The sequence below is a fragment of the Babylonia areolata genome, chromosome 20 (genome assembly GCF_041734735.1).
Source record: "Babylonia areolata isolate BAREFJ2019XMU chromosome 20, ASM4173473v1, whole genome shotgun sequence".
Classification (NCBI taxonomy): Eukaryota; Metazoa; Mollusca; class Gastropoda; order Neogastropoda; family Buccinidae; genus Babylonia; species Babylonia areolata.
Window position 1 is genome coordinate 47,892,113 of NC_134895.1, and position 23,476 is coordinate 47,915,588.

Here is a 23,476-nt window from a genome sequence, read left to right on the forward strand (position 1 = left end):
ACACAGGAACTGTTTCAGTGGCATTACTCCCACGCTGCTCATCCCGCTCCCCGTTACAGCCACACCCATGTTCATCTGTCGCAGTGCCAGCATCGGCAGTCCACAGGGAACTATTGATGTTAGGTTGCCTTGAGGCCACGCACCAGTGGAGATCCTGCACTGATGCTGAGTTACTCTGGTGGTGTTTAGTAGTGCCTGTTCTTATTTAACCTACTTAAGACACCACCTATTAAGCCCCTTGTTGACAAACTTTGTTTATTGGTGTCATTTAAAATAACCAAGACCACAACTCAAAAGTACTGCCAGTGGAAAAGCAGGCATGGGATTACAGCAGGTATAGTGAAAAATCTCAGGATGTGTGCCAGTCATCTGTGATCCTTCTTTTCCAAGGTAGGCATTCTTGTGGACTACAGGGCACACACACACACACACAACACACACATGGGTGAGAGAACACAGGGATGAGAGAGATAACGCAAATCAGAAAAAAAATGCACAGTGTTTAATATGTGTCAACATAACAAAACCTTTCCTTTTTTTTTATCATACCCCCAAATTTCAGTCACTGTGATTCAGAGATCCAGAGTTCTGAGAGGTCTTCAGTTTTCTACCAGTTCCCTGTTGATTGACTGAAAGACCTTCAGTGTGTGTTGTTGACAACCTCATAGAAAATCATGTTCTGGTGTTTCAAGACCTGGAAAACAAAGGGCAATGTTGTCAACACATTTGAACTACAATAATACAAAATTGTGTGCGTGTGCGTGTGCGCGCGTGTGTGTGCAGATAAGCATGTGTGACATTTATGCACTATTATACATGCATACGTTAAAACCTTCACTCTTTATTGATGCCAATCAAACACTAAACTGAAATGTTATACTTCAAGAGAAGTTTTATTACATGTGGTATTTTGATTCACTTGTTGAAACAAAGTCAGTCTGTGTAATAAATGTTAAACTTTCAACATCACAAAGACATATTTCTTTCCTTTTTTCCCATTGAAACGTTGTAGAAAAGTTGCACTGTAATTTTTTATGAGTCCTCTGAACCAGCTTTGCATGAGAAATGTCACTATTTTTTTTTTAGCTCCGCTGAAACGAACTATCCTTAAATAAGCAGGAACGCCAGACCATGGATAGGCAGGAAGCATTTCTATGGTAGTCTGTATATATCAAAGTGAAGAAATGAATGTTTCTACTTTGAAACCATTTTCTTGTTTTGGCTGAAATAAATCTGATTTCACATTCTGATATTTGAGTATATGATTTGCACTGTACTCATTTAAATAATCCAAACTGTCTGATGGTCACATTATTCACATCCAATACAGATTAATTTAAAATAATTTTCTTTTAAACCATGAGAGACCCACACACACACACATATAAATATATGATAAATAAGAAAACAAAAAACAACAACACTGTCTGACAGCAAATATTTCTGCGCTTGCCTTGCTCAATGCTTGTGAATGAAAGTGACGTATTATAGAAACACGCCATCACTATATATACATTCACACATATGCACACCCTTTGATTCGATCTGATCCACTTCTCAACCTCTCTCAAAACGATGACAACAACAATAACTTTGAATCCAACGACAACAAAACAAACAGCAAGACAGAGAGTGGATAGAGAAACAACGCAATGGATAACCAGTGAGCTTGACATGATGCCTTTTCCTTTCCACTGAACTGCAGCATCTCCATTTCTTAGACATTTTAAACAAGAAACAGAAAGGTGAGCAACAAAAGCACCCACTTTCTATCACTATGAATCTTGGCAAAAAACCCTGATTATTCCACTAATTGCTGCAAGTCCTGGGTCTATCAGGAAAGACCAGAACCAGATGCTGATAACAAAATGAAAGCTCTGGCCTTCCCTTCTAAGTTGGCTACAGCACTGAGGGAACAGTTCAACTTTACACACCAGGCTTTCACATTCACGAAGATCACAATGCCTCATCTACAAATACAGTATGGAAAAATTTCTGGCTCTGCTATGAGAATGCTGATATCTGGAGCACTTGTCAGAGTGCTGGAACTCGTTCTGTATACCACTGATACAGTTGTATGTCACAGTCTAACTGATGTCCAGAAAGTCCATCAGGTTAAAAAAGAAGCTGGTAATCAACTGCAAATGCGTAAAGAAAAAGCAAGCACACACACACAAACAATACTCTGAACCAACGAAAACCATGAAACAAAAATCCAGCGCCTGTGTGTGTGTGTGTGTGTGTGTGTGTGTATGTATGAGTGTGTTTTTGTGTGCTTTGTGTCTGACATGTTATTGTAAAGCACTCTGACAGGTTGGAAAGAGTTAAATATACATACTATTATTATCATTATTATCATTTTTTTAACACCATTAATACTAATCTTTTATTCTCATTACTATTTATTACAATTATAATTATTATCATTTTCATTATCATTAATTATTATCCAGTAACAATTACCTCCCTTCCCCAGCTGGTCCACCCTGGCCACAAGTTTCGGGCGAACAGCTCCAGACATCTGGGCGCCGCTGGCAGATACTGCTGTAACACATCTGGAACACAGCAAAAAAACATCTGTCCTACACAAGCACAGTATGCACATGAAGACACATACACACACTCATACACACACACACACTATTACATACACAAACACAGACACACACATACCCTGTATGATACACTCTGGGACTGTGAGAGTAATGAAAACGCACATATTATATGCATGGTCTGGGCGCTAGTCATTCGGATGAGATGATAAACTGAGGTCCCGTGTGCAGCATGCACTTAGCACATGTAAAAAAAAAACCCACGGCAACAAAAGGGTTGTTCCTGGTAAATTTCTGAAGAAAAATCCACTTCGATAGGGAAAACAAACAAAACTGCAGGTAGGAAAAAATGCAAAAAAAATGGGTGGCACTGTAGTATAGCGATGCGCTCTCCCTGGGGAGAGCAGCCCGAATTTCACACAGAGAAATCTGTTGTGATGAAAAGAAATACAAATATATTCATGCTCATCAACAAAAAAACAATACTCTCTTGCTTTCTGTTTGCTCCCGCCATCCCAAGGCCTGGGCAGCTCACTGGGTTTGTGCCCAAGTCAGGCATCTGCCTCCACTCCCACCCCCTCCCCCTTTCCTTCAAGCACTCGTCGTGTGGCATACATGGATCAGTGCACATGCTTTGAGGCCTTTTTTTTTTCTTTTCGTCCACGGTCTATGATTCCCATGTTCACACTAATGCACGAGTGGGCTTTTTCATGTATGACCGTTTTTATCCGAGCCATGTAGGGAGTCATACTCTGTTTTGGGAGGCGGGGGCTTTGGGGGGGGGGGGGGGGGGATGTATGCCAGGTATGTTCTTGTTTCCATTACCCACCAAATGCTGACATGGACTACAGAATCTTTAACATGCCTATTTTATCTTCTGCATAGTTATACACACAAAGGGAGTTCAGGCACTAGCAGGTCTGCACTTATGTTGACCTGGGAGACTGGAAAAAAACTCCACCCTTACCCCACCAGGTGCGATGGGGATCAAACTCAGGAACTCAGGCAAGAATCCAGCGCTCTAACCACCTGACCACCGCACCAGTCCGCACACATTTTTTTTTTTTTTTTTTTTTTTGCTGTCCCATCATCTGCACCGTTTCAGTGGCATTACTCCCAAGCCGCTCATTTAGATTCCTCCACACACAACCACACCCAGGTTCGTCCGTCACAGTTCTAGCGTCTGCAGTCCGCAGGGAACCATCAATGTTAGGTCGCAAGGAGGCCACACACCAGTCCGCACAATTTGAGGCCTTCTTAAAACCGAAACTCCCAGCACCTTGCCCCCCTCTGCCCCCAGCCCCTCTCTCTCTCTTTCTCACCAGCCAAAGGGGGTTTCTTGGAGTGCAGGCTACAAGGCACGCTCATGATCACTCTGCTCTCTGGCACCTCCTTCCCTGCTTCCTCCGTGGGGCGACCCCCTGCTGCTGACCTCCCCAGGAGCAGCACCTCGTAGGGCTTTTTGTGACCCTCCATGCCTGATATCATCTCCCCTGTCTGTGTCACCTGTACACATTATTAAAACAAATTTTCATAACTGAAATGTGCACACGCATTGGAAGACAGACTAGCAGACTGACCGATGGACAGACAGATGAAGACACACAGATAGTACCAGATGCAGTAAAAGAGCAGCCAGACTAGGAACATCTACGCCATACTGAACAGTCTTTGAATTATAATATTCAAAGAGTCGCACGCAATAAAAAAAAAAAAAATTACAACTAAGTCTGCACCAATAAGCGCTAAAAACAAAAACAAAAACTCATAAAGATGTAAAATAACATTAATTAGGATGTGTTACATGTAGACAAAGCACAGTGCATATTGCAGTACTAATGTGTTGTAAATATATCTAGTCCTGGTATGTGTTGTATATCTATTCATTTATTTATGCATTTATCAACTTTAGCACATCCTTGACTTAAAAACAATTTTTAAAAAGAATTCTCAGAATACGGGGCACTTTTTCATTTTTTTACAGTCAACGATGCATGAAAACAAAAAGTGAAGTGCCGCCAGATGAAACAAGCATAACAATTTTTACATGAATTTGACCAACCAATGCACTGCAAGCCTCAAATATCAGCAAAGCTAAAACAGAAACTACTTTATTTCTCTGTAATCATTGTCTTTGAATTAACAAAAGGTCAAAGAACATACAAATCCCAATACAAACTAACCCTGCTCCCCCCCCCCTCCACCCCCACCCCTCCTTTTCCTCCCTCTATACATTCCTCCCTTGTTCTCATTCAGTATGCAACCAGTCACATGTGTATCTGTTCACTTTCTGTCAATGGAGACTGTTCGGTTTATCGCCATTCTTTGTTTCCATGAGTGAACATGACCTGAAAAGAGAGAGAGAGAGAGGAAGAGACAGAGAGGAAGAGACAGAGAGAGAGAGAGAAGGAAGGAGAAACAGTGTACATCTCTAGGAAGTAAGAGGGACTGATAGATAGATGTTGATGTTGATCATGTTATATTTCAGCATATTTGACTTATACATCTTTTATACATCGAAGGTGTTTCTAAATGTCATGTACTTTACATATCCTTCTCCAGTTAATGCGCAGCATTTTGTTTGCCTGTTTGTTTAAATTTTGATAATTTTGTTTTGATTTTAAATATCTCTCCTCGTCTTTTCTTGTTATTCAAACTTGTCTTCATGTATGTAGGTATACACTGTTCTATGCAAAAACAAAACAAAACAAAAACAATCCCGGCACATAAGATTCCAACACTGCACAGAGCTCGGGCCAAGACGCAAGCCCTGACTGAAGGGCATTAGCCACTCCACCACTGAGCTCTTCTGATCAGAGTGGTATCAGGGTTCTTCAAAGCCACCCTGACGGTTATTATCATTATAATTATTATTCTTGTTACTATCATTATTATTCTTACTGACACTTACATAATGCCTGTCTTTGGTCAGAGACCATGCAGAATCATATAAACAGCAGCTGCCTATCTGGTTAAGAGCCTTCTTCTTCTTTGTTCGTGGGCTGCAACTCCCACGTTCACTCAATATGTACACGAGTCGGCTTTTACGTGTATGATTTTTTTTTTTTTTTTAACCCCATACACGTAAAAGCCTTCAGGCGTTCATCATTTGTTTCCCCGTGTCATTCAGTCAGGCGTCATTCATGCGCACACACTGCAGACCACTACACTGACCTTGAGCCAGTGCCACCTGGCCAGCAGCCCCACCCCCCACAGTGGGAACAGGGTGTCCAGGGTGTAGTCTTCCAGCCGCTGGTTGTTGGTCACCCACACTGCCACCACACCCCCCGGCCGGGACAGGTCTGCTACCGGAAGGTTCTGAAGCCCGTCCTCGTTCATCATGTTGTAGCTGAAAGCACAGACTGCGGGTTGTAACCTAGTTTCATTCATTCAAGGACAGTTGTCATCTTATTCTTTTTCGACTCTGTGAAGTCAATTTAAACACGTTTCATTCATTCAAGGACAATCGTCGTCTTCTTCGTTTTCAACTCTGTGAAGTCAATTTTAATAAGTTTTATTCATTTAAGGACAATCTTCTTCTTCTTCTCCTCCAACTCTGTGAAGTCAATTTTAACAAGTTTTATTCATTCAAGGACAATTGTTGTCTTCTTCTTCTCCTTCAACTCTGTGAAGGCAATTTCAACAAGTTTTAATCAAGGACAACCATCTTCTTCTTCTCTGTCAATTCTGTGAAGTCAATTTTAACAAGTTTTAATCAAGGACAATCATCGTCTTCTTCTTCTTCAACTCTGTGAAGTCAATTTTAACAAGTTTCATTCATTCAAGGACAACTGTCTTCTTCTTCTTCGTCAACTCTGTGAAGTCAATTTTAACAAGTTTTATTCATTCAAGGACAACTGTCTTCTTCTTCTTCGTCAACTCTGTGACGTCAATTTTAACAAGTTTCATTCATTCAAGGACAATTGTCTTCTTCTTCTTCAACTCTGTGAAGTCACTGGAGCGCTGCAGAGAAGAACTGTTCACCAGACTCCTCCAGTTCTGTCTGTTGTGTGTCAAAGTCTGGGTCTCTGAAAAAGGAAATTTTCTATCTAAAATTACGTTTAAATAATATACTTACCATGACCCAACTAGTGCAGACTCCGGCAGGGGTCTGACATTCCTGTCCTGTGCAAACTACTATCCGCCCATGCGGAGAAAATGAAACTACGACCGATAACCTCCCGGAAGTAGGTAACCTCCCCTTTGTCCCGCTGGCTAGCGCCCTCTTTTGCAATAGGTTTTCTGCCCATTGTGCAATGTTGTCAGTCGTCAAGGACAGCACAATGCAGCAACAAACACTAAGACACTGAGCACAACAAGCTGAAGCGTGTACAGCATACCCTTGCAACAAATATGTCATAGATGTATTCACAAAACTGCCCCTTCCTATCTCTGCGGCTGCCTTCACCTCTACACTCCATCTCGCTCACTACGATCGGCTTCGGATCCACTCTGTTTACGCATACCCAGATTCAAACACTCGACTGTTGGCCGCCGTTCTTTCTCTGTCTCTGGACCTTGCAGTTGGAATGAACTTACTCTTTCGCTTCGTCAAGTCTCCACACTCTTTCAAGTCTGGCCTTAAAACCCACCTCTTCCCAAAATAGCCTCCCTTGCCTGCCCTTGTCTTTAGTTTCTCCAGTTTTAGAGTTATGCATGCGTGTGAACGACTGGTGTGAAAGCACTTTGATTTGTCTCTGCACAAGATTCAGCGCTATATAAATACCATTATTATTATTATATATATATCAGCCATTGGAAGAGGAAAAAATATCACACACACACACACACACACACACAGAGTAAAAACAAACAAATAAACAAAGACAGAAAAAACAAAACAAAACAATGACAAACTAGAAAATGACTGGGGGCAAGATGAAAGTTCCAAAGCCACAGCAAAGACTGTTCACTGTCCTGCGGCACTGTTTATCTAATTCTATCCTCTCACCGACAATGTTTTATGATGGTACAACAGTCATGTATAGAAAGCCTTTTGTAGAAATGAAAGAGTGTGGGAACAATGACCCATCAATGCAGAAGATATCCATGAAGAATATTTGTTTCAGCTACTGAAAATCAAAACAGAACAAAACAAAAAAACAAAAAACAAAAAAACAAAAAACAACCAACAGCAAAAAACAACAACCAGCGCAGCAGCAAAATTTTCCACTTCAATAATTAAGACTTTAAGCAGTTTTAAAAGTCATCCTGTCTCAGTGAAAGAAGACTTCATCTTTGTATTTGCAGTAACACACATTACAGAACCCCACCGTCACCTGACAAACACATAAACACACTGATGGAATCAAACAACACTTATCAGACAAGGTGATTGACCAACTAACATACAGTTAATCAATTAAGAATGTTATATTTTATTTGAAAGCAAAACTGGTTTATGTGACAAATGAGGCATCTGAGTTCCATTGTAAACACCATGTAATAACTGGGATCTAAGCTCAACTAAGCTTGATGTGACTTGAGATCAGATATTCACCAAGAGAGGCACGAATTTCAGGGTCCATGCTAGAAAAATCACTCACCTTTTCTTTCTTTTGACAGACTTGTTTTCCCATGGTGGATCCAACACAATTAAGTCATAGCCATCCTCTGTGCACACACACACACACACACACACACACATACACACACAAATGTGTGCATACACACATGCACACACACACACACACACACACACAAAATTTACTTGCATGCTAACAACAGCAAATCAACAATTAATCACATTTTAAAAAATTCATGTTCAACAACAACAACAACAAAAAAACATAAAAAGGCAAATGAAATGTTATCTATATCATCACATAAGTGCCAAGCAGATAATATTTCACATAACTATGTTGATTCAGAACAGACACCACAACACATCACCAAAGTGACTTCGCAGTAATGCAGGGCCTCCTCTGATAACCGGCCATGTGGAAACATTACACACACACACACACACACACACACACACACACACACACAAACACACACACACACACTCACATACACACACACACATACAGACACACACACACACACACCACAGCAACACCTTACCATCAAGTTCCAACCAAAGATGGTCACAGAAGTCCTGCAGGTTTGAAACAAGGAACTGTGAGCGTGGCGGCAAAACGAAACTTGTGCCTTCAACGTCCACCACTGAAGCCTCAGTGCTGTTGTGGCAAACACGTCGGTGAATGATGTCAGCAGCACAGAAAGCCATGGAGTCTGTAATGGTAATGCAGTGAATAGTAATGCAGAAAAGCAACACACACACACACACGCACACACACACACGCACAAACAAACAAGCACACACATAGACAGACAGACAGACATACAGATAGAAAGATAGATACAGATAGACAGATAGATAGACAGATAGACTGGCAGATAGATAGACATGAATGAATAACAGCTTAACAACAGGCTGCATCTCTTCAGAAATATAGAAAACTGAATGGAACTGACAATATGAAATGAAAAGAAATTTAAAACTCTAGCACCAAGGACTATCAGCAGGCAAGAAAAAGACATAGATAAAAAAAAATCTCATTTTTTGTCTTTTGAAAATTTCCATTTCAAATTATACTCAATCAACAATGTGTGACCTCTTTGAACAGCCTCAAAAGGAGGATTTTTTTTTTGCTTTGTTTTGAGTGGCGGCATGGTGGATAAAGTACTTGACTAGGAAGTGAGGACAACATCATTCCTCAGAGGGGTTGGACTGACACTGTGAAGAGGGGAACAAAAAGAAGACGACTAGAAAATGACACTGAGGTTCCTGATTCGATTCATTGAAGGACTGGAATTTTTATCCCCCCCCCCCACTCCCCTCCCCTTCAACTTCACCATGAGCTGTGGTCTGGGAACTGTGGCAAAGTGGTTAGCGTCACGGACTGACGGCTGGGAGGACGTGGGTTCGAATCCCAGCGGAGGTGGTTTTTTTGGCCCATGGCCAGCTCCTATCCAGAGTTGAGTGTGCTGTGGGCTTAAATGGGGAGACTGGGACCACACAGTCGAGTGTCATCGACTTCAAGGATGCGTCTTTGGGTGTGTTGCTCTAATTACCTGACCAACACTGCAAGCGTCTGTATCTCTCGGGCCTGGTTAACGCCGGGATATCATTATGACAGGAAGCGTAGAGTACAGCCTTGTCACGCAATCCCAAACCAAAATGGACTTCCATAGCAACATGGTCATTGTCATCGTCATAGTCCTCCTCCTTCATCATCATCAATATAAACAAAACAGTCTCAAAGTCTGTGGCCTTTCATGCCACTGAAATAGTGCAGATGATGGGGCAGAAAAAAAAAAGATGAAAAGATAAACAGACAGCCTGTGTGCAGCACACAATTTCAACATAGATAATAAAGAACCCAATGCAACAGGAGAGATGTCCTTGCAAAATTCTGTAGAAAAATCCACTGTAATATGGAAGCAAATGCACATCGTAATTACGCAGACAGATGAAAATAAAAGATTCAGATTTAACAGGGGCAGTGTACTCTCCATTGTTAGATGGGAATGATACAATGCAAAGCAATGTGATATTGAATAATTGATAGACAACAAATCAAAGTGACTTGATCTTATTCAGGACTGTTCTCTCTCTCTCTCTCACAAACACACACACACACACACACACATTCATGTTCATTACTGTTCTCACATAAACACAAACATATTCGCACACTCATTCAACACTACTCACACAGACACACAGACAGACACACACATACAAACACACAAACATGTTCAATACCGTTTACACAGACACACACAAGCACACTCATCCAATACTCTTCCCACACATATCAACTTTGACTTGACCTCATTTAACATTGTTCATGTACACACATTATATATATATATACACACACAAACACAAACATTCGCACACACATAATAATGTGCACAATGTACGGTAATCACACCCACTGACAGTCCTACTCACCAGCACCACTGACAACCAGTGGCTTCAAAGTGTCCCCCATGTGCAGAAGGGGCGCCCCGTCAGCAGTCAGCAGGAGGGGGCTGAAAACGTCTGTCTGGTGGTCCAGCTGAGCATGTTGCCGTGACAACAGGTTGTTGTCCAGGGGCAGGGGGATACGCTTCAGGAAGATCCCCCGCTCTCTGGCTGACTCCACCAGTGAAGCGTGAACTTTGTGCAGCCTCTCCTGCAACACCGGGCATCAAATGAAATCAAACAATAATAATATTATACATTAATAACAAAAATGATAACAATAACAACAACAATAATATTACTAATAGTAATTCTAATAATAAAATATTGTACTAATATGGCACAAACTCCTCAAATACTGGCTCTAAACGCCTCACATGAAACAATACATGAACCAGTAGCTTAAAACAGCCTGCAACAGCAAATGAGGGCATAGAACAAGAAAAAACAAAATCTACGTACCCAAGACAATACAACAAATTTCTGATAAATAACCACCACACCAAAAATGCACAAAAATATACCCTACACACGCACATACAAAACATCTACGTGCGTGCGCGCACACACACAGTGAACACACACCCACAGGCACTGCATGAAGACTTCAATAAGGGGGAGGGGGGCTCAAGTTGACTATCAGGAGTGGGAGGAGACAGACAAGTAATTATGTTTTGTCATAACTAAAGGCCATTTCAAACAGGTTGGTATTAATTGGGATTTTATTATTATTATTTTTTAAAACAAGACAGAGTTGCTGAGTGATGGAGATCCAGAGGAAGAGAATTCCAGACAAACGGTGCTTGATACTGAAATGTCTTTGAAGAGAATTTGGGCACTTATCTTGTGGCTCCAAGCAGGTTTAACAATACATCTACTGATCTAGTAAAAGACACATGAACATAATAAAAGATGTTAAGACACAAACTCGCTAAAAATACTATTTATAAAACATTGTAACATCACTCGCACACCTCAGGCCCCCCCCACCCCCACCCTGTATACAAACACATTGACACACACACATATGGAAGAGAACAAGGAGACAGGTAAGAAACTGAAAAGAGAATTATTTCTGGTTTATCATCATATTGCTTATACTAGTTATAGCCCAACTGACCACAAAGGTGTCATTTCCATATTGAATACCACAACCAAGAAAAAACCAGTGAAACTGCACAAAGCATTTCACCCGTTGCGTTCAATACATTAAGCATGTGTGCGTAGATCTATTCTTTCATTGTCTCTAACAAAAACTTAAAAGTTTTTAGTTAAACTAAAAAATAAAACAAAAAATGAAAGAAGGAAAATTTTGTAAAAAGTCATCACAGGAAACAAACTATAACAAACAAACAAATTTGATTCACAGTACAAAATGTTAATTTTTTTCCACAAAAGTCACTTCTATTTTTAGTTGTTGTCTGATCTCTCATCTAATCGGTGCATAAAGTTTTCAACATAAGTAATAAACACAACCTTTCTCTATCTGCTTTCAAAATAAATCTTTAAATGTAATGGAGGACAGTTGTAATTTTTTTTTTCTTTTTTTCTGATGAAGTCTCCATGTGGTATGTGTATCTGTGGGTGGACATGCTCTGTCTATGCATATGCACAGGATGGGCAATTTACTTGTATATATAATAATAGATATATATATATATCATTATAAATGTTATCACTTTTATAAGATACAATATGACACATGATACACACATTTATGACAAAACACATGATATACAAAAATGTTATACATGACAGTACTACACATGATACACACATTTATGACAATACACATGATATACAAAAATGTTATATATGACAGTATGATGCAGCTTCAAGTATTTATTCTAGGTTTACCCGTTATTTATTATATGATGAATGCAGCCTCAAGTGCTTGTTCTAATCAATGTTTACCAAATCCAGAACTGAATAATTTCAGTTACAGCATCATTACCTCCTCAGCACTCCTTGTTTTCTTTTCCCGTTTTCTCTTTCTTTGCTGGAACAAAAGATTTTTTCAGATGCAAATTTATATCACAGATCCTGATGTAAAAAAAACAAGTCTGAAATTTAATGAAATCTGATTCAAAATTTTAAAATCTTTCTCCAAACCATTTCATTTCCAAAGTAAAGGAAAAGTATTCAGTCCAGTAACACAGGAATTAAACATCTGCTTTTTGCATGCCGATGTAGGATCTAAATATACATCTGCAACAAATTTCTCCTGCACAGTTGGTTGATAATCACCTGCAGGTCGTCAGTACACTTCATTGAATGTACACCCAAGTCTAAACCATGGATCTGTTCAAACTGTGGAATAATTTCAATAGCCGAGTGGTCAAAGCACTGGACTTTCAATCTGAGGTTCCCATGTTCTAATTTCAGTAATAGTGCCTGGTAGGTAAAGGGTTGAGATTTTTCCAATCTTCAAGGTCAACATATGTGCAGACCTGCTAGTGCCTGAAACCTCTTCGGGTGTATATATGCAAGCAGAAGATCAAATATATGCAGGTTAAAGAACCTGTAATCCGTGTCAGCATTTGGTGGGTTATGGAAACAATGGTCATCTGAAGTACAAGTAAAATATTACATGTCTGTATGAGTGTGTATGAGTGTGTATGTGTGCATGACTAAACCTGATTGCATGACACAGGAAACGAATGAGTGCCCAATGGCAACCACCAGTCAGCTCTACCCTGGTAGGCAGCCTATTGTGCAAATGACTCTGTAAAGTGCTTAGAGTTTGGTTTCCGACCAAGAATATCATTTTTATTATTATTCTTGAGAATTTACGCCTAATCTTGAAACTAAGTCCTAGGCGTTTATAAATAGAACAAATATGTAAATATCAAAAAGGAAGAAACTGACCACAAGATACCAAACATTACCAAAAATTATTTATCACCCCCCCCCCCCCCCCACATCTCCCCAACACACACACAATACACACCCGCACATGTGCAAACACACAAGTCATCGCACACAATTGTAAATTGTACACAATCAAAAATACAACCAACAATTTCTTAAACTATCAAAACTCACTCACTCACTAATAGTCATTTTACTTCATACTGGAAAGGGATGAGCTGTTGAGAATTATTCAGCAGGGAAATGGTGGGTCTTCAGACTGGATTTAAAAGATAGCAACAAAGATGAGTGACGGAGAGGCTGAGGAAGTTGATTCCAAAGGGGGTTTGGCATGAAAAACTGCGTTGGCCATGGAAGTATAGGCGCTATATAAGTATTCATTTTATCATTATCATTAAACTGCAATAATAACTATCATTCGCATTCACTGTAGTTTGTACACAATTTACTGGTGGGTTATACACTGTACATTGTTTAGTGGTGGCCGTGGGTCTTCACCACCAAGTTTTCAATCACTCTTTCGGAGCAAGATAACTAATCGATGAAACATATTTGACAAAAACAACATGACCTAGATTTATACAAAAAACTATTTAAGGCAAATGAACAACAACAACATCATAAACAAGAGAGGCAAGGCCTTCAAGACTCACTTGTGATACACTTAAAAAAAACACACAAAAAACTAATCGTTAAAATGTGTTCTGTATTTGTTATTATAAAGCTTCGGGTTAAAAAAAAAAAAAAAAAAAAAGCCCTAGCCAGATTCGAACCCTGCGTGTTCGGGTGAGAAGAAACTGTCTTACCCATTACACTATCGTGGCTCCTAAACTGACGTTCTAAAATTTAATATTTGAACATACTTTTTTAAAGGGCGATAAATCGATTGCGGTATCCGCAGTGAGAACGCTGTTTAAATCATATTATTCTGGTGTATCTTGGGCATTCAAAAAATCTTTAAGGGCAATAAAAAAAATCTTTTTAAGTCCGCGGTAAAGGAGACGTGGCTATCGCTGCAATCACACTGCAACATTTAACCTGCAACATTTAACCATTTTCTCTAGATCTAGATAGATGTACAAGTTTACTTGCACCCGCCGGGAATGTAGTACGACACGGTCAATTCAATTTCTCTTTTATTTTCATTCTAGTTTTATAGTTTTAAAGTTGATATGAAAATTTAATATCTTGTTAAACTAATAACATGTAGAGCCAAGTACAAGTACTTCTAAACGTCGTATGAAGTGAAAAGGACTTCATTTTGAGAAAAGTCAAGACTGGAAATTTTTTCGTTTCATCAATTCAAGGGTATTAACTCACATGGTTTACAATTTTTAGCTGTGAATTCCAACTGATTCTGTGGATATTTTTATGGCAGTTTGGGGCATAATCCAATAAGTGATCAGGCGTTCACAAATCTTTCTCTGAATAAATATTTAACGGTCTCCTTCTCCAACTTTCCATCATGTTACCGTGTATTGTCCATTGAATATAGGATTGAATGGGCAGGTCAACAACTTGAAACAAAATGGCGTCGTTCGTGTTTGCGAAGAATATGAGCACACGCTTTGAATGTGTATAAATATGTGTACGCAATTGATTTTTGCCCATGACCTTAAGGGCTCAGCCAATAGATCTATAAAGTCGACTCGTATTGATTTTAGTATTTTCTAAAAGAGACCACTTGGGCAAATGAACATAGTGAAAGCCCTGTATACTGAGAGTAAAACACACAAGCTTTTTATGTATTGAGTATAATTCCAATATGTAATGTTTAAGATGAGAAAGATCAGTTTAAAGCAAATTAAGTCCCCTAGCATTAATTACAGATTAATTTCCCTTTTTTACTATCTGCACCAAAACGTTTGCAAAATAAATATAACTTCCATGCTTAGCAAAAGAAGTTCCTGTTTGAACAAAAAATGATAATAATGACTGTTCTTGTTGTTGTGTCAGAATATCAGATCAAAGTGCCAAATTTAGAGAAGAAAAAAAAAACAACAGTAAATGCAGTGTGCATATCATTTGGCTTCTTTTTTGTGTGTGTGCCCATCCCAGAGGTGCAATATTGTTTTAAACAAGATGACTGGAAAGAACTGAATTTTTTCTATTTTTATGCCTAATTTGGTGTCAACTGACAAAGTATTTGCAGAGAAAATGTCAATGTTAAAGTTTACCATGGACACACAGACACACACAGACAATCGAACACCGGATTAAAACACAGACTCACTTTGTTTACACAAGTGAGTCAAAAAGCAGGATAATTAAATACACATTAAAAACAACAACAACAAAAAAAACAACAACAAAAAAACAAACAAACACAAAACACACATACACACAAAACAAAACAAACAAAAAAAACCCACCCCATACAATCCCCAATTCAAATCTTGGAAAGCAACTGCTAGTTAACCAGATCCAATATCCAGCCCCGTCTTCCATACAGCTGGTCTTGCACAGAATCCTTAACTATATCATACAATGAAACTGACAACAAACATGTGTTGATTGTGATGGTAATGTGAAACAACAGAGTTAGTCAATATTTCTGCCTTGTTAATGACAAAAGCGAAAAAATACCAAAATTAAAAGTGGACTAAAATGGTAAATGTTATTATCAGTAACATTCTAAAATCTATGAACATAAAAAGAACAAATAACAACTGAATAATTTGCATATTTACTATTTTTCAGACATAAATTTACATAGATCTATCTTAAAACCCCAATTAATTCATATTAATTAAACAAATGGTTAAACAAACAAATAAAGCAAATGGGCATACATTACACTGAATCACTTGTTGAATATTTGCCACATCAATATGTAACTTCTCTTCAGCCTCACTGCCTTGGTCCTGAGTGACAAGGCCGATGACTTTCTCAAACTGACTGTCCATCATGAAGGGCAATTTGATGGCAAAAAATCCCTGCTTCAGTCTCAGAGACAATCTCTTCATTTTGGAACAACGTGGTGAAGCACTCTGGTAGCAATCAGTGTCTGCACGGCTGAGGGTACAAGATATCTTGTACTTTGTTTCCCTGTTGTATTTCTCTTCAAAGTTCTTACATACTGTTGACTCTCTTTCCTGTGCATCTGAGGTGCGATAACACAATGCTCTCTCATCAAAATGTTCACCTATGACTGGACAACTGTTCACCATTTCGCTTTTTTGTTTATTTGAATCAAGATGTTTCACTTGATTATGTCTGTTTTCACTCAAAGTTTCTCTCATTTTTGTTCCATTTCTTGCCTCTCCAGAGTTATCTGTCATAAATTTGCATGTACACTTACTGCCCCTGCAAAAGCTGTCATTACTATTTATATGGCTATCAGATAAACAGCAATCCATTTTGGAAATTTCTTTCTGATCAGCTGATTCATCGTGTGTCACTAGCACCTGATTTGATTCATATGAAGATTCAAAACAACAATGTTTCTCTGCTAAAGAAGTCACAGAATGTGATTTGCATGGATGATCTGGATATCTGATGCACCTTCCTGCACAGACAGTCTTTGTATCTGAAGACACACTGTTCCTGTTCAAGCTGTCAGTAACTCTCAGTTCCAACTCATCACAATGCTGTACTGTTGACAAAGAAACAGGCTGTTCTGATAAAGATGTATCAGCTGTAGACTGGGCAAAATGCTTTGGCACAGAATATATATGTCCAACTGAGTCTAGGGCACTAGACTGTGCAAGTGCTGAAAAATCTTTTGCTGCAGCTGTATTGTGCTCTGATACAATACTATCATCAGATCCATCACCAACGCAAGACGTCTCTGATGAATGCACTGCCTTACTCGTGAGAGGTCTCGAATTCTGAAACACAGTGCCTGAACAAACATTCCAGCTTTCTGATACACCCTGGGCTTGATGAGGTTCATCTCCTTTGTCCTCACTCATGTACAGATGAGGTGATGATGAAAAAGTCGGTAGCAGGTTGCAGTGCCTGTATGCAGAGGTGATGGCTTGATCATGATCCAGAACAAAGCCTTCACTGGAGGTCAGGACCACAGCCATTGTCCTTCACTTCAACACAGACCAGACTGAGCACCTCTGAAACAAACAAGATAGTAATGAATAATCCTACTAAAAACTGAAAATAAACAAGAAATCAATAAATAAATGATATTATCAACTAAAGAATAAAATAAAATAACATAAAAAACCCTTTTAATAGTTTTATAAACTTCTGATTGAGTGGTACTGCTCTTATTGTTTTTTGATAGCTTGATGAATATGGTGAAATCATATGTGATAATGCTTGAGCACCACCATGTCCATATACCATTATGGCTTCTATACTGCTGTGCTTGCATGTTATTATGCACACACTGTCTGTGTGCTCCTAATGCAATCACATGCATATCTTGAATATGATCTATCCGAGGGTCAATGCTTTTATGCAACTACCTGCTAAACTGCTTCCCAGTTAGTGTGTTGACTATTGTGCTCCAATTTTCGTAAGATGAAGCATGGACAAGAGAGGGATATCCTGTTCCCCCAGGTCACAGGCATTAATATCCCAGCGGTTGTCAATGTCCATGCATAGGAACAGTGAAAACTGAGTGGGTATCCCCAAAGGCTACGACCTGTCGTTTGATCGGAGTAACTTCCCGTGGCAGCGACATTTTTATCTTCACCAAATAAGAATTCCCTATCAACAACAACAACTCGTGACAGCGCGACTCCAGACTTCCACAGCCCCACAACATCGACACATAATTAAACAAGTGACATGTCATATTATATATATTTTGTATTGTATTGCAGCATTGTGGGTGTATTTCGTATCATATTGCCTAAGATAAGGGGTTTCTTTCATGATAAATTCGATTTATGACATACATTTTTTTTCAGGTTCGCAAAACAAAAGTGCAATAACTGTTGTCTCACCCAAACACTGAACACCGAGGAAGGGTGTTGTTGTATGCCTTCCCAACGGTTATCACAAATTTATAAGTTAATTGTTTTTCAGATGTCCCAATCATGTTTGCTGTTACAAACGGTGCGTGTGCTAACAACAATAAGATCACTGTTATTGCACATGTAGAAATGCGAACATGAATGCATACCTGAATGTGTGAAATCAGAATAACTGTATTATCTCAGACTTTATTCTGTCAGTTCACACCACTAAACACTTTGCACTTAAAATTTGCGGCTTCCCAGTGAGTGTGTTGGCTGTTGTTGTTTTTTTGTTTTGTTTTTGTGTGTGTGTGTGTGTGTGTGTGTGTGTGTGTGTGTGTGTGTTTTCTTCTTCTGTATGTATATATATATATATATATATATATATATATATATATATATATATATATATATATATATATATATATATATAAAGATTCTGACATTTGAGCATGGGTATTTTTTTCTTCTTTTTATCACTTTAACTGAAAGTCATTGAGATGGATTGTTATGATTTCAACTATTCTCATTTCACATATGTCACTCTCTGGGAACATCAGAATACATTTATTTCTACTTTCATAAGTTAAGAAAACAAAATTTACCTGTCACAATCATGTTTTGTATCTCTGAGTGTTAACAAAATAAAAGCCCTGTCATGGCTTATGAGTTATCTTCCTCTAAATGATGGGAATACAATTTCTTGTAATGATGTAACAATCAGACATTGTTCTCTTTTTCACCTCTTCATCTCTTGTCTACAGAATGTCAGAGGATGTTCTCAGCTGGCTCAATGAACCAGGGATGCAGGTCTTAAACATATCTACTGAGATGGTGAAAAAGTGGGGAGAAGAAATCAGCCATCGCTACAGTGAAAACAGGCGCCACTACCACACGCTGAAGCACCTGTCTGACATGATGAAGCTGTTGCACACCTGGGGGGAAAGCATAAGGGACTATCCTGCCGTGGTGCTGGCTGTGTTGTTCCATGAGTAAGGTCGATTTCACATTTCAGCAGTCATTTCATGTTATTGTTGATCGATACAAATGTTTTTACTCTTAAACATAGAAGTTCCTCATCATGCATTTTGCTAGACAGAAGACAGAATGTTTTACTCAGTTGCTTGACATTATCATGAAGATTTATATTAATGACATAATAATTGCATTGTTTATATTGTTATCGATAAAACTTAGTTGATTCTGACAAGGCAAATAAGTACTGAACAGTTTTCATGCACACACACACATGCTCTCTCTCTCTCTCTCTCTGTCTCTCTCAAACACACACACACACACACACACACACACACACAGACCAAAAAAGCAGAAAAAACACCCAAACACAAGCAACCATCCACAGCTTTGCAAGATATGCATACATTAAAAAAACCACACACACACTTCACGTATAGACACACACAAGTACATGCACACATGCTTGTGCACATGCATAGCTCACACACACAGACACACACACACACACACACACACACACACACACACACACAGAGAGGTGGTTTTGGGTGCTTCTTTTGTGAGATATTTGATGTTCATTTGTTCTTCATTTTCACTGTCTTTCTGTTGGGGTGTTCTGCATCGTGTTTTCTTTTCTGCTTTTGTCTTCTTTCCTTCCTTTTCTTTTCTTTTCATTTCTTTCTTTGTGCAGCATTGTCTACAACCCTGAGTCTCCTACCAATGAAAATGACAGCGTAGAGCTCTTCAAAACATTTGCTGAAGAGATTAATTTGGTAAGATATAACTCTGGAATGGTTTAGAATTTGATTGTTGATTATAAGTAACTGGCATTATTTTGTTTCTCTGCTACTACTTCTTGTTCCCTCACCCCCTCTCTTTTCTCACCCTCTTTTCTCCCTTCTCATCTGCCTTCCATCCACCTCTGAGAAGTTATTGTAGTAAATAATTTGGCATAGAGTGTATGAATTCTGTGGAGTTAGGTTCTCTGGACAAATGATATGCTAGACTGCCACAACAAGGTTTTCTGGACAAATGATATGCTGGACTGCCACAAAATACATACCTGCATGTTTTTCCCACCTTTTTTTTTCTTACTTCTAAAGCACAGTGAAAATGTCTGAAAGTACATGCTTGTTTTTGCATATATGTATGCACTTATGCATACACACAAACACATGTGAAACACACACATAACACACACATTTTTTTCAGCTTAATATGATATGGTATGATAGTTTGGTTTTGTACAACATACATTTGATCATCCCATAATGTTGACACTACATGAAACTGAAGTTGGGGTAAACTGGTAGGCAGACAAGTGTGAATACTGTGCTTGCAACGCAATGCATAACTTTGCGTCTTTGTGCACCTTGTCTACAGCACTCGATGTATACATTCCTGGCATTATCAGTCCATCAGTGTGCCCTTCCTTTCAGAGTGAGGAGCTATCACAGAAGGTAGCCGCAATGATCAAGGCCACCATAAAGCACCTGCCTGAAGATGAGGCCTGTGCTGACCCGGACCTGTTGTTCTTTCTGGACTTTGACATGGCCATCCTGGGGCAGTCTCAGCAAGGTGAGCATCAGGTGGTGGGCTCCTTCTCAAGGAGGCGTCACAGCGTTAGGACTAACCCATACATGCTACACCACATCTGCTAGGCAGATGCCTGACCAGCAGCATATCCCAACATGCTTAGTTAGGCCTTGAGCACATGCATGATATAATTGTGTACATCAGAGTGGATTTATTCTACGTAAGTTTGCCATGGGAATGGTTGTGTTATATTGTATTGTATTGTATTGTATTGTATTATACTGCAGTATATAGTATAATATAGTATAGTATAGTATTGTTTTTTTGCAACAACAGATTTCTTTTCTTTTTTTAAATTTGGGCTGCTCTTCCCAGGATGAGCACGTCGCTATGGTGCAGTGCCACCCTATCCACCGTGGATAGGGTGAAATCAGAGTGAGAACAACAGCAGTAGCAACACAAAAACGCATGTAGTCTTATGCAGGCATGTAGACATGTAACCACTGCTTCTGCTCCCCTCTTGCTGTCCTTGCATACACCCATTCCCACTCCTCCACAATCACACACACACACACACACACCTTGCATAGCCAAATGCCCACAGTCATACATATGCGAACATGCACATACACTCACGCATAAGACAAAGAAAATAGATATCTCACATGTATATGTTTACAGAGAAGACAACGAAAATAGATATCTCACATGTACGTTAACAGAAAAACATGAACATACACACACACGCGCGCGCGCGCACACACACACACACACACACACACTCAAATTTATTGTGTGCTGTTTTCTGTTTTCAGTGTACGATCTGTATGCTGCGAACATCAGACAGGAATACTGTCACATGGACACTGAAGCCTTCTGCAAAGGGAGAACAAAGGTTGAATTTTATTCTTGATTCACAGATTCACATTTCATTAGGATCTTGTTCTTGTAAGAAGGTTAAGAAATTAGAAATATTCTGTCATTTGTGAGATCATTCTGTCGACAGTCAGAGCTCAATCAGAATACACAAGAAAAAATTATGTGAAATGTATCATCGTGAAGTGTTCTGGAATGGCACATTAAGATATATCTCCCCTGTTTGTTACATTTAGCATGACCAACAGGATCGTTGCACTGCATCAGTTTTAGTTTCGGTTTCAGCTTCTCAAGGAGGAATTTGATGCGTTCGGACAAATCCATATACGCTACACCACATCTGCTAGGCAGATGCCTGACCAGCAGCATAACCGAATGTGCTTAGGCCTTGGGTGCATACATATATATTTGTGTACCTGTCAGAATGGATTTCTTCTGCATAATTTTGCCAATAGACAACACTGATGTTGCCATGGGTTCTTCTTCAGTGCGCTAAGTACATGCTGCATATGGGACCTCTGTTTATCATAATATAGCTGAACACTCAGTTTAATTTTCCAGTCAAACTTGGTAGAAAGGGTGAGACTAAGATTCGAATCGAAACCCTAATGGATGCTGTATTGGCAGATAAGAGTCTTAAACATTCTGCCACCTTGCTTCTAGCATAGCATCAGCTGACACAGGAGCCACAACCGGCAATCAGTACCTTGCTCCCACTGACCATGATCTGTGCTGCTGAGTTTGCCAAGTGTTTGAACTTTGAGGGCTAAGTTCAGTTTGAGCAATGGGGAGTGTGAGGCTGTGCCATGGAATGAGGAAGCTTTTTTTAAAAAAAAGAAAGAAATTGATCAAAGGCAGGGGACAGAAGTGGAGGGAGGGAAAGAAAAGAATAGCTGAATACAATACAGTACAACAAAATACAGTGCTGTGTGTGTGTGTGTGTGTGTGTGTGTGTGTGTGTGTGTGTGTGTTCATCCATTTTTATGTATGAATTTTCATTAAAGCCCAAGTCAAACTGACAACAAATAAAGTGAAATGTCCCATTGTGTGTGCGTGCATGCGTGTGTGTGTGTATGTGTGTTTGTGTCTATGTTTGTGTGTGTGTGTGTGTGTGTGTGTGTGTGTGTGTTTAAAGAGTATATTTTCACCAAAGCTGTAGACAGGGAGGGACCAATTGTAAATCACAGTTTTCGCATTTGAACATGGATTGAGTAAGATGCTTGCCCAGGAATCAGTGTCTCTGCTAATGTGTGTGCAGTTTATTGTAATTCAATTTCACATGGTCAAGTAAAATTAAATCACATTGCTTATAGCCCAGCAGACCACAAAGGGGCCATTTCAGGGCTGATACTATTACTAGTCAGAGAGAAATCAAACCATGTCAAAAGATCACTTGAAACAGTGTTATACTTGTTCACTTATGTCATGTTCAGTAATTTGTCGGAGAGAAATCAAACCATGTCAAAAAATCAGTTAAAACAATGTTAGACTTGTTCACTTATGTCACGTTCAGTAATTGGTCAGAGAGAAATTAAACCATGTCAAAAGGTAAGTTAAAACAACATAAGACCTGTTCAACTACATCTTGCTCTGTCCGCTTAAAATGTTAAGTTTCAAATACTTAATTTATCAGGAACTGAAAAATAGTATCTGGCAGAACATTGAACATCAATAATAATGAAAGGAAGATATTTTTTCCCAGCAATTTTTATTCATACAAAGGTTTACTGAATCCAATGTAATCCTAAAATTAGGTGGTAAAGATA

The 23,476-nt window shown here is 39.2% G+C and overlaps 2 protein-coding genes across 2 annotated transcripts in view; one reads left to right on the forward strand and one right to left on the reverse strand.

Annotated features, from left to right (window-relative positions):
- Positions 1–488: 488 nt before the first annotated feature.
- Positions 489–18,001, reverse strand: LOC143294630 (uncharacterized). The gene is made up of 10 exons (XM_076606006.1): positions 17,826–18,001; positions 16,194–17,468; positions 12,485–12,529; positions 10,519–10,741; positions 8,619–8,789; positions 8,099–8,165; positions 5,727–5,901; positions 3,875–4,058; positions 2,464–2,555; positions 489–694 (listed from the first exon to the last, which is right to left on the reverse strand). Exons 2-10 carry the CDS (start codon positions 17,430–17,432, stop codon positions 641–643), a joined length of 2,250 nt encoding a protein of 749 aa, XP_076462121.1. The 5' UTR covers positions 17,433–17,468; positions 17,826–18,001; the 3' UTR covers positions 489–640.
- A 48-nt stretch (positions 18,002–18,049) lies between these two features.
- The window catches only part of LOC143295085 (uncharacterized), a 7,628-nt gene continuing 2,201 nt past the window's right edge, over positions 18,050–23,476 (forward strand). Inside the window, exons 1-5 of the mRNA XM_076606650.1 lie at positions 18,050–18,145; positions 19,085–19,312; positions 19,990–20,071; positions 20,738–20,876; positions 21,650–21,729. Of these exons, the coding sequence (XP_076462765.1) occupies positions 19,086–19,312; positions 19,990–20,071; positions 20,738–20,876; positions 21,650–21,729 (528 nt within the window). The 5' untranslated portion in view covers positions 18,050–18,145; position 19,085. The remainder of the gene's footprint in view (positions 18,146–19,084; positions 19,313–19,989; positions 20,072–20,737; positions 20,877–21,649; positions 21,730–23,476) is intronic.

Bases quoted from the DNA above. Each gene is read 5' to 3' on its own strand.
- LOC143294630 (XM_076606006.1), bottom strand. From the start codon at position 17,432: ATGGCTGTGGTCCTGACCTCCAGTGAAGGCTTTGTTCTGGATCATGAT. The intron at 8,790-10,518 runs GTGAGTAGGACT...TTACCATTACAG, and splicing joins ACTGGTTGTCAGTGGTGCTG to ACTCCATGGCTTTCTGTGCT. The intron at 8,166-8,618 runs GTAAGGTGTTGC...GTGTGTGCACAG, and splicing joins TCTTTGGTTGGAACTTGATG to AGGATGGCTATGACTTAATT.